The 12,386-nt window shown below is 40.1% G+C and overlaps 1 protein-coding gene across 2 annotated transcripts; it reads left to right on the forward strand.

Annotated features, from left to right (window-relative positions):
* lgals17 (galectin 17) lies at positions 1-5,704 on the forward strand. 2 transcript variants are annotated; one of them, XM_048993324.1, is made up of 6 exons: positions 1-124; positions 1,089-1,135; positions 2,339-2,695; positions 2,994-3,263; positions 3,943-3,972; positions 4,403-5,704. In XM_048993324.1, the coding sequence occupies exons 1-6, from the start codon at positions 117-119 to the stop codon at positions 4,504-4,506; spliced, it is 816 nt and encodes a 271-aa protein (XP_048849281.1). In that variant the 5' UTR covers positions 1-116; the 3' UTR covers positions 4,507-5,704. The 2 variants fall into 2 exon arrangements, with proteins under 2 accessions (XP_048849281.1, XP_048849283.1); XM_048993326.1 differs by lacking the exon at positions 1,089-1,135 and having other exon boundaries at positions 3-124.
* Positions 5,705-12,386: the final 6,682 nt, after the last annotated feature.

A 12,386-nucleotide genomic window follows, 5' to 3' on the forward strand; every position in this document is an offset into this window, starting at 1 on the left:
CAACAATCGCATAAGTTTCGTTTTCTCTGTGACCCGCTACGCTTCCCTTTATAACAGGGGCACTATGTAGCTCGTCAGCTTTCCTCTGGAAGAAAAAAGACGCGCAGGAGGGCATCATGTCCAGGTACAATCGCTATTATTTGTAATGCTTGTCGGTTTGAGATACCGTGAAAATAAATGCTTTGTTTAACCAAGACATGAAACTGAACATACAGTACGTTGTACAAATTTCACAAAAAATGTATTTATGTATATTTTTTTCGTACAAATACATTTAATTTTATTACCCGTAATGAATGAAATGTCAAATATGTTCATCAAATGTAACTTTTATAATTCCAAATGATTTACATGAATTTACTTAAATGAAACAATTATTTTGCATTGTTTATCTATGATGCACGTCGATAATGTTAGAATATAATTTAAATATATCAGTGGCGGTACTTTATGTACAAAATATACAAATTATTACAAGTAAATGTTCTACATACAGTTTTAATCCCATTCACTGTTTTCGTGAGTCTTTATAATAGAGTGTGTGTGTCAGAGTGCGCGGTGAGCGGGTAGGCGGACTGTCAGGCAAGCTGGCAGGAAGCAGGCAAGGAGGCGAAAATCGGGGAAAATTGGGGATTTATCACGGGGAAGGTTAGGGAAACAGCGAGGAAACATCAACTGACGCTAACTAACATCAATGACCGACCACAGGCAGGGCAAGACGTGGACTCAAATAGACAAGACTGGGCGAAAATAATCTGACACAAATGGGCAAGATCGGGGAAGCACACATGTATAATCAGGGGGCGTGGCACACAGGAGGAGCGGACGAGGCGGGCATGACTGTGTGATTCTAAGCTTCTGCCCCTGACAGTCGGTCCACGATAATTTCGTTTCAGTTCCAGTTCTTACGCTAATCGAAACTTAAGGAATTTAATCTTTTCACAGGACTGAAACGAAACTCACATCTCGAATACTACCGTTTTTGTTTCGTTTCTGTTACCACATCTCGTGAATAAAACTTTACTTTTGCAATATTAAAACTTAAAATGTTACACATACTAATATATGCGTTTCACGTACCTTTTTAGGTTTTTGGTTCTCCACATTCTGTTCCTCGACTTTTATGCGATGATTGGTGAGCAATACACTTTTAAGAAAATGCAATATGAAAAACTGGGCTTTCGCATGTAGACAGCTAATGTTTTAATGGTATCGTTAATATGTTGAGGTGGCACCGTAGTGCTTGTGTGGTGGTTCTGTGTTCTCCCCTGTTCTCTTAAGCCCCTCAAATTCTCATTTCCTCCGCATACTTTTCTTCAAGCTTCTCCACTTTCCCCTTGCGGTGCAATTGTATGTGATTTAGGTTATTTATCTACACTAAACTGCAATTAATATGTGAGTGTGTACTTGAATGTTTTCCCTCCCCTGTTGTTATATATATATATATATATATATATATATATATATATATATATATATATATATTTATTTATTTTATTTATATATATATATATATAAAAAGACAAAAACAATACAAAAAAATACAGAAACAAAGGACCACCAGGGGTCATAAACAAATGGTGTCTGAAGTCAAATAACCAAACAGAACTTAATCAGGACACTGAACTAACAAGAAGTCTAGAGAACAGGTAAGGGAATGAAGCAAGACCAGGAACAGGAACAGGACTATAAACCGAACCGGACAGATGCAGCACCTCACACATATATTCTAACACAATGACCCACTGGGGAAATGAACTAAGACAGGAACTTAAATACACACAGGAACCGGGGAAAACAAGGGACTGGTGTAACTCATAATCATTTAACAAATCGGGGGGAGCAGAAACAACGAGATGTGCGTGATGTGCGTCTGGTGTCTTGGCCCCTGAGTTCCCTGTCCATACCCTCATGCCTGGAGTGCGTGTCTCGGTGGGGGGCAGCCCGCCTCCCCGCTGTCATGGCCCTAACAAGCCACACCTCTTACTTGTTTGTCTTACCTCTCATTCCTAACCCTCATATGTATATCACTAGTGCCCTCTTTAGTCCCATATTTACCTGCTTCCCAGTCCTGTGCTACCCCAGTCCAGTCTCTCCTCCGGTTGTCTGTGTCCTTCCCTGAGTTAGTTTGACTGTTTTGACCTCTTGCAGTACTGTTTGTTTCCACACAAATTTGTGGTTTGAATGGCGGAAAACACTGCCGCATAAGATAAGATGAGACGAGATGAGATGAGATAAGATACTTATTGATCCCAGAGGGATATTCTTGAATATGTTAGCTCATATAAAGTCGTACAAAATCCCAATCCACTTTACCACTGTCACACTGTCCTTTCAGCCTCCTGGTCTGTCCCCATGTCAGTGTTAGTTCAAGTGGGGGACATTGCCATCCTCCCCTGTAACTGGACAACCCAGAGCGGGATGGCCTGGTTACTCTCTGTAAACAACCCACATCTTCAGTGGCAGACGCCCGAGGAGACGGTCTTCGAGCTGAAAGGGAGCATCACTTTCCAAGGCATCGGGTATGAAGGCAGAGTGGCGATTCCCCAGGACAGGCTGTTTGAAGGGGACTGCTCCCTGAAGCTGAGGGAGGCGAGGTTCTCGGACGCTGGACTCTATGAGAGCTTCCTCATAACCGGACACAAGAGGAGGATGACGAGGAGTTTCATAAAAAGTGTGCAGCTGACAGTCACAGGTACATAGGCCATTCATGGTACAGTAATACACCTCTATTCTGTGGTTCCCTTTATGATGTCACATGCATATCCTATAGCTGATTGGCTGCTGCCTGGGTGGTCATTACTGTCAAAGATTTGAAACAGCTTTGCTGGCTCGGATCATTAATGAACATATAAACTGATACATTTATAAAATCAGGGCAGTACAATGAAAAATCATTACTTAGTCTGCCAGTCCCTCCATTTGAAGACATTGCTAATGTGCGTCACAGCACAATAAAGTCTTTCACTCTCTCTCTCTCCAACTTCCTACAGACCATAAGTCCATTCAGACTCTGCTAGTTGGACAGGACTTCTCCCTCAGCCTCTATACCTCGCAGGCGTCCACCGTGATTTTCCAGGCATCCCAGGATCAAGAGGAAGCCACCAAGTGGGAGAGGGGCAATGCTCAGGGCAGCGAGTGGCGCTTGGAGGACGGTGACAGGAAGTTGATCCTCCCACGACTGAAGCGGAGTGATACGGGAATGTACAAGGTTCTGGATGCTGAGGGTTTGGCCATTAGCACCACACAGCTCATCGTACAAGGTGAGATTTTTCAGTCAATATAGAAAATTCTGAAGTATATGTATTGTTCACGTGTTGTGCATGTGTGTGGGGGGTGATCTGCCTGAGCAGGTTTGGGATCAGTGCCCATACCTGAGAGGTTATGAGTTCAAATCCCATGAGTGATATGGTTGGGTCCTTTGGCAAGGCCCTTAACTCTAATTACTCCAGGAATACTGGTGGATCCTGCTTTCTTAACCAAAGAATCTCACACTCACAAGTTGCCCATAGAGTGAATGTGTGAATGTGCAGAGGCCTTATGTTGTCATAAGTAGGACTGAGACTCACTGCAGCCTCATACTGGATAAGCAGCAGGACGTTGGCTGGATGCAACATTTATATACTGTAAAAAAAAAATCATATATTTTTACCGATTTTTATCTTTGAGAGTACAATTACGTGTCACTGGGGCTGTACCCTCTAGGGTCTGCCAATTGTACACTAGCTGTAGGTAAATGTGCCTTTTAAGGTACAGAAATTGAGAGTATATCAATGTTGTTTGTATTTTGAAGAACAAAACTGTACCCATTTTTCTGACAGTGTAGTTAATAATATAGTTGTATGTTTTATTGTTATAACAAAATTCTACACACTTCAAAATAAACAGGAATCTGCTCTTCAAAAACATCCCCAAACTTTGTGTTTTTATTTCATTCTGTAGAGCCTGGTCCCGATGAAACTGAAGTGAGAGGTGAGTGAAAGTTATCAGCTAGCTATGAAATATTGAAGTTAAGCATAATGTGATTTATAAATCACAGTCCACTGGATAGAAAAAAAAATCTATAATGATAAAAAGAACATATCATTGTGAGAGTCATTGTGTGTTTTTCATTTTTCCTCAATAAATCTCAGGTCTTACCTTATGAAATATAACATTTTACACATATCTAAAATGATTATTATAATCAATGCAGGTTCTCTACATGGTTCATGTAATCTTGGCTTCTGGCTGTATAAAAATCGAGCGCATCGGTATGTTGGCCAACAATGGGCAGCTTTGCGTTCAGGTTGCATAGCGCTAATGCTAATCGAAAGGCCCTTCTTTGTAGCCAAACGCACAGAGCCACAAACGTACTTAAAGTTAACCCAGGTTTCCCAGTATGATCTGTTTCTCTTCCCAGATGCTGACAGGGATGTTTTCTCCAAAGGCTTCATGGTGACATTCAGCACCTCTCTGGTGTCTCTGCTCGCCTCCAGCTCTGTATTTCTTCGTCTTGTTTTGTAACATTGTTCCTTTTCCATAAGTGTTGTTTACGCTGCTCTGGGTTTGTTTCCTGCTCGAACCTCATGTGATACCTGTAGCAGTGCTCAGTATGCAACATGGTTGAGTGCGATGCTTTATGCTATTATTACTATATATCAAGTCCAATGTGTCTATTCTGTGATAAACACCCAGTATGTGTCAAAATAACCAACAAATCTTAACCATCTGAAACGTTTTTGTAAACACATTAACTCAATAAAATTTTATTTTGTGCACAATGGGCTTGTGATCCTACACTGACTGGATGGAAACACAATGCAATACCCTTAATTACATATGTAATATTATTTGATGATTTGCTGAAATGTAAGCATCCCAGAGCACAGAGCTTCACTTCTCACCGTGTTCCTGCCTGAAACGCACACCCATGTGTAAGTTTGAACATCTCTCTCTCTCTCTCTCTCTCTCTCCATTGCACAAGACGTTTTCTTGTGTAAAACAAAAAACATGTCATTAGAAAAAGCTTTTGACATTTCTGGCTTTTCTCCCCTGTGTCAGAAAGTTAACATTGCAATGGAGAAATTACAATAATAAATTTTCAGGAATGTTATTTTCATATCTAAATGGGCGTTCGTGTTTTTGTGACTGATTCCACGAGAGGCCACCAATGGGCTCTCATAGCGTATTTTGCGATTCATCGCGGTCTTCGATAACAGGGTCATCAGTAGCTGGAATTAGATTTCGTACTGAAAGCATTAAATCTCTGTTAACTATGGGGACTTTAAACTCTTCTGTGTGTGATGTGTAAAATCAGAGCAGGTTACTTTGATGGCATTCTCTACGTAACAAATGTCAATGACAAATATGACCAAATTCATTTATACTGCTTTGTCTTAATGTCTTATGTTCATGCCGGTATGGAATATTATTTGGAGCATTATGTAACATAGAATATAAGCATTATGATATTATTAAAAAGTATGGCAAATATCCATGATGTAATTAGTACAATGTAAACATTATAATGTAATCAACTCAATGTAATCAATTGAGTAGCTACTTTATGTTTGTGCTGTATGTATGAATATCCACTTTTATTAGTGTTATACCTTATCACTATAACTAATATACTAATATAATATTAACCCTCTAAGTCAATGTGCAACAGGCTAAAGCTGCCAAGGTTTACTACAGAAGAAAGGGATTCGCCTGAGTTCACGGCTGAGCTTTTTTTTAAAAATTAAAAAATTTAAAAAAAAAAATGGAGATGGTCACGCCGTCAATATGTTCAGCTTGAGGGATTCAACGGTAAAAGAAATGATGGACATATTTCTCACCTAGGGTGTGGATTAAGGGAAAAAACAATGATTGTGAATGGTTGAAGGAATGATGATGCTTAGGTGACGAGATATTGTTAAATGATAATTAACTTGTATAAAAATTGGTGTAAAACAGTATTGGACACACGTTACGTGTCCGGCCTTAGTTGTAACTTCATTGTTGCAATAAAGACTGAATTTGGATCTACACAAGCGGCCCTCTGACTTCTGATTTGGCGGGGAAGGAAAAACCACAACAACATGTGCATAGCTGAAGTCCCCAAACGTACATAATAAGAACATAAGAACTATACAAACGAGAGGAGGCCATTCGGCCCATCAAGCTCGCTTGGGGAGAACTTAACTAATAGCTCAGAGTTGTTAAAATCTTATCTAACTCTGATTTAAAGGAACCCAAGGATTCAGCTTGCACTACATTATCAGGAAGGCTATTTCATACTCTGACTACACGCTGCGTAAAGAAGTGCTTCCTTAAATCCAGTTTGAAATGTTCTCCCGCTAATTTCCACCTATGGCCACGAGTTCGTGTATTTAAACTAATGCTGAAGTAACTATTTGGTTGAACAGCATCCAAACCTGTTAGAATCTTATATACCTGGATCATGTCCCCCCTCAATCTCCTTTGCTTGAGACTGAACAGATTTAGCTCAAGTAACCGTTCCTCGTATGACATTCCTCTAAGACCAGGAATCATTTTTGTGGCCCTACGCTGCACCTTTTCTAAGGCCACAATGTCCTTTTTAAGATATGGTGACCAAACCTGCACACAATATTCTAGGTGAGGTCTCACCAAGGAATTGTATAATCTTAGCATTACCTCCCTTGACTTATACTCCACACACCTGGAGATATACCCCAACATCCTATTGGCCTTTTTTATTGCTTCCCCACACTGGCGAGAATGGGACATGGAAGCATCAACATACACACCAAGGTCTTTTTCATGATCAGCTACCTTTATTTCAGTGAGACCCATAAAATACCTGTACTTTATATTTCTGCTCCCTACATGGAGTACCTTACATTTGTCTACGTTACATTTCATCTGCCAGGTATCGGCCCAGTCACTAATTAAATCAAGATCCCGCTGTAGCTGCTGAGCCGCTAATTCAGTATCTGCTACACCACCCACCTTGGTGTCATCTGCAAATTTCACCAGTTTACTGTATATATTGGTATCTATATCATTTATGTAAATTAGAAACAATAGTGGTCCTAAAATCGAACCCTGCGGTACCCCACTATGAACGCAGGCCCACTGTGACATTGTGCCTCTTATAACTACTCGCTGTTTCCTATCTGTTAACCAGTTATCAATCCAGGTCGCTACGGTACCTAAAATACCAGTCGCTTTGAGTTTAAGTAGGAGTTGTCTTGTGGGGGACAACATCAAAAGCCTTTTGGAAATCTAAGTAGATGACATCATAGGCCTTCTTATCATCAACTTCCTGAGTAGCTTCCTCAAAAAACTCCAACAGATTCGTTAAACAGGATCTACCTCTCCTAAATCCATGCTGGCTATCCCGCAAAATGTTATTGGAGTCCAGGTAATCTACCATTTTCTCTTTGATTATAGCCTCCATAACTTTACCAGTTATACAAGTTAGACTGATTGGCCTATAATTTGACAAATTACTTCTATCCCCTTTTTTGAAAATGGGCGTTATGTTGGCATGCTTCCAATCAGAAGGTACCACACCATTAGCAATTAGCAAATACTCTCTACAGAACAAAATATACTGTGACTATATACTATTTTGAAGCACTGTGGTGGGAACATTTAAGGTAGTTATTAAAAACGTCAACTTTATCAGTTATTAATGGCTAGGTTTAGCTACCTTGTATATTTTAGGCTTACCTAGGTTGAAGGACTTGCTGCTGCGGTTCATTGCTTTGAATTCTTTCTTTTTTTTAAATTATATTCTTAAACTTATATGCTAGTCTAGAGAAATCCCATTCTGATGTTTATGGATATATTTACATTGAACGGAAGGGGAGAAACGTTTCAAAATTCAGATCAGATTGATGTTCTATAACATTTCTTTCATTCATGGCAGATTCAGTAATCCCGTACTAACTGAGGACCTAAATAATCTTAATGAAGTAATCCCTAATAGACTCAAATATGAACAGCATGCCAAGCAGTTCGTCTGTGCCCTTTCCTCCATGTTGTCCTTGCATATTGTAAATGGTTGTCTCAAGTTAACAGGAGAAATTTAACTGTAGCTAATGATTACAAAAGGGAGGTAATTATATTATCAAATGCTGCATTTGCACATTTTTACAAAGACCACAACTGGGAAGTTTCGTGTTTGGTTCAGTATAAACCAGGAACGGGGAGAGGAACGGGGATAGGCTTGCAAAACCCATGAAGCAGAGATCACACGCTCCAATATTATATGTAACTAATATTTAAATCCCGCCACCCTGGAAAAAAAATCACGTTTACAGGTATTTCTCTCCAATTCTACAATGTTGGATGAAATAGCATTAAGACACCGTAATTTTTAGTTTCCTGGTTAATGTTACGTGTGACTAACTTTATCCAGTATTTAGCCTTGTCTGTTAACGTGCAGCAATTTCATAGTTTCATAATTTCAATAATCCGTCAAAATGCTTTAATTCACATATTAATGTGATACTGAGGTGCTGATAACTACTCTTCAAATGTGCATCATAAAAAGGTCTATTCTGCTGTCACTCCACTACGCAGCTAATATCTGATTCCAACTTCCCGGAATTATTGAGAAGCTGCACGATCCGCACTGCTGCAAAAACACGGAGTTGCCGCAAATCTCTCTCTCTCTCTCTCTCTCTCTCTATATATATATATATATATATATAGAGAGAGAGAGAGAGAGAGAGAGAGAGAGAGAAAGAGAGTTGCCGCAAATCTCTCTCTCTCTCTCTCTCTCTCTATATATATATATATATATATATATATATATATATATATAGAGAGAGAGAGAGAGAGAGAGAGAGAGAAAGAGAGAGAGAGAGAGAGCTCTAATTTTAACTAACGGGTACTGCGTACGTGCACACCTGTTAGTGTACAAGTGTCGGGAGCATTGCCGTAGAAAATAAACTGTGAATTAAAGGGTAACTATGAATTTCAGAGCAGCCTCGCCGACAAGTCAAGCAACCCCATAGCACCAGATGCATCACCGCCGAATTGCACGAAGGAAAGATTCATATAGAAAGTGAAAGTGTTTGTGATACAGCCCAACCTTTTTTGGGAAACTGCATAAGTACCGATGGGTTTAGGAGCTTGAAGAAGAAGAGGCTTTGCTGTCCAAAACGCATTTGTCTCACTCAGCCAGAACCCAACGCCCCGAAGCTTTAGAAGCCGTAACTTCAGAAACTCAGCATCATGCCGCCTCACCATCTGGCCTATGAGGCACTTTCAGCCCTTACAGGACATGATATAAAACCAGTTTATGAATTTCATCAGAAAAATCCGGGAAAACCAGCACCAGGTCTTCTAACCCATCAGGAATTCATGCACCACGCGTTGTTTGCAAGTAGACATGATGACTTAGTAGGATCGACTAAATTCTTTGTTGGTCAGCGATCCACTGAGAATGCATTAATACGCAAGGAGCTGTTCGTACATGAGGAAGAGTTCTTCGATCCACGGTACGATTATGACTTCACCGATATTAATGATGGAGCAACTCAGTTCAAACGAGGGAATGAGACGTACAAGAGGCCCTGTGGATGGAACCGAATCGCGCTGAAAGTGCTAGACAAATACAAGGATGGAAACGGATGGTTGGGAATCGGATCAGATGCCTGGCCCGTCTCCTACCACGGCACTTCCATCAAGGGAGCCGAGGGAATCATCGAGAGTTACTACAAACCTGGTTCAGGTGCTGTTTACGGAAGAGGAATCTACTCAGCACCAAATATAGAAACAACGTTAGATTATTCAAAGAAATTCACATCAAAAACAACGAAGAAGACCTACAAAGTCGTTCTGCAGAACAGGATCAACCCCCAGAAAAGACACATTACCAAAAGGGCTGAATACTGGCTGGTGCCAGTTCCAAAAGGAACAGCTCTCGATGATGAGAAGATAATAGTGGAAAGTGCCATCCGTGCTTACGGTCTGCTCCTGAGAGAAGTGTGAAATGACGACACCGAATTCTACTGAAAAATATGGGAAATGTCCGTGGTTTAGATTTGTGGAATTCCTGTTCATGTTACGAAAACTGAGAATTTGAATGAGCATTATAAAAATGTCACTCCTCTAATTTTAATCGCCAGTGTAAATGTAATCGTTAATTGGAGAATTTAATCATACCTAAATCCAGCAATATAATATTCAGCATGTATAATTATTAAAAAAAAGAATTGAAATCAACAAACAAAGTCGCCCCCATTCCATCCCCCCCATGGTAATAGCTGCCGGGTCTGGGTTTCTTTTTCGTGTGATTGGAGTGCTTTTAACATTATTTAATTTGCACCATTTGTGATTAATTTTTAAAGTAATTTGTTTGCTGTTTGGGTTTTCATTTTTGGAGTGTGGACTGAACGCAGAATAATAACGGGAGTGTTCATGGTTTTCACGTCTCCCAGGTGATGATTACGAATCTGTGACCTTTTATATTGGAGTGGGTTGCAAACTCCTGTACTTCATTCTCTGGGTGAAATTCCCAGAGTGGCGTAGTCGGGTTGTCCATTTCTGTATCCCAACGCTGCTTCCTCCCTAAACGCCACACATACAATAACGCTGCTACCTATACTGTACCATAGTCCGTAAACCTACAGCGCTTAGCAGCTTCGCGTTAGTGTGGGTAATTTGATGCATGATGATATTGCTGGTTGTAAGAACTACAATCACGATTGTATATTGATATAAAAATCTGGCCTACTGAATAAAGACTATAAGAAAGAAAAATCTGAATGTTGTCATTTCTGTTATGAATATTTATGCAATAGGTATATTCTGCTTATCATGCAGTCAGTCAACTCAAAAGTCAATGTGCGGTCAAGCTGGCCACTCTTAGAAAATATCCGTTAACTGGACACATACGTTTTAAAGACGTACGTATATCTTCTGTAGTTAGAACGGCGATCGGCGACTAATTAGCCCGGCCAGTCAGTGCAGTAACCCAGCCCCCCCAGTCAGACTCATATGTGGTCCATGCAACATGCAGGCAATAAGCGCAGGCTTCAGATAATGTGATTAACAACAGTCTGCATGGCGAGTGCCGATTATGGGGCGCCGTTTGTAAAGATAGCAAACATTTTTGTACTTGCCACTTTTTCAACATTTAGTGCAATTGTATGTAACATTTATATTTAACATTTATATTTATATTTACATTTAACATTTATATTTAACATTTACATTTAATATTTATATATAGACTAACCACTTATATTTACATATGATGAACAATTTTAAACATAATTTACACAGCAAAAAAACCTGATGATCCACAACACCATTGACTTCTACCTAAATGTCAGAAAATTGCACTAAATGTTGAAAAAGTGGCAAGTACAAAAATGTTTGCTATCTTTACAAACGGCGCCCCATATGCAACAAATAAAGTAACATCCACATGTATGGCTGTCCCTTGTCTTTATTTAATACTGCCGATACAGTATTCTGTTACTGATATTCACGCGCTGCGCCCGGACCTTGCTACACCAGTTTTTGACAGCTGGCTGGTGTGAGACTTTCAATTTGTGACAAGTCTGCGCGCACATTTACATGTATGTGACTGATTTATTACCGTCTAAATAGTCTGTAGGGTTTGCAAACTACCCCAACAGTTTAGATGTACTGTAGCTAATGTTAGGTTTATAATATAACAATAAATATTTGCCATAAGATTTCTTGTGTAAGGGAGAGAACCTGAAAGCGTGAGCATGATGTCACGCCAGATACATGAGAGTTGACAAACCAGCTTCTGTTATTTGTTAAACTTTGTTGGATGGTGAACACGATGTTTGGCTTATGGTACCATGGAAAATGTACTGTGCTTCAGTGAAACTGCGGAAAAATGTAATGAATGGGGAAGTAGGTGCATAAACAAAATACCCATGTTGTCCTGCCCTGTTTGTTTCGATCCTCCTGTGTGATACAGCCCAACCCTTTTCCGTGAAACTGCATAAGTACCGACAGGCAGCGGGGTAGCACAAAAATTATGGGCTCTATACACAATCAGTGTATTAGACGTTTTTTCAATTGTTATGCAGTTCAGTTGTACTCCGGTTTCCCCCCACAGTCCAAAAACATGCTGAGGCTAATTGGAGTTGCTAAATTGCCCATAGGTGTGCGTGTGTGAGTGAATGGTGTGTGAATGTGCCCTGCGGGGCTGGCCCCCCATCCTGGGTTGTTCCCTGCCTCATGCCCATTGCTTCTGGGATAGGCTCCGGACCTCCCGCGACCCAGTAGGATAAGCGGTTTGGAAAATGGATGGATGGAAGAATACAGTGTAAACCTCTTAGTGATCATGGTTATAGTGATCAAAGGCTTATATGGATCAAAAAGCTTGGGACAAATACTGTTTAAATAATTTGCATATAGTAATAGTAGTCCGCTTGCAA

Source organism: Brienomyrus brachyistius, chromosome 23 (assembly GCF_023856365.1).
Source record: "Brienomyrus brachyistius isolate T26 chromosome 23, BBRACH_0.4, whole genome shotgun sequence".
Taxonomy (NCBI): domain Eukaryota; kingdom Metazoa; phylum Chordata; class Actinopteri; order Osteoglossiformes; family Mormyridae; genus Brienomyrus; species Brienomyrus brachyistius.

What these genes read in the sequence shown, in the direction of transcription:
- lgals17 (XM_048993324.1), top strand. An exon ending in TGTGCAGCTGACAGTCACAG is followed by an intron (nt 2,696 to 2,993) that starts GTACATAGGCCA and finishes AACTTCCTACAG; the next exon opens with ACCATAAGTCCATTCAGACT. An exon ending in CACACAGCTCATCGTACAAG is followed by an intron (nt 3,264 to 3,942) that starts GTGAGATTTTTC and finishes TTCATTCTGTAG; the next exon opens with AGCCTGGTCCCGATGAAACT.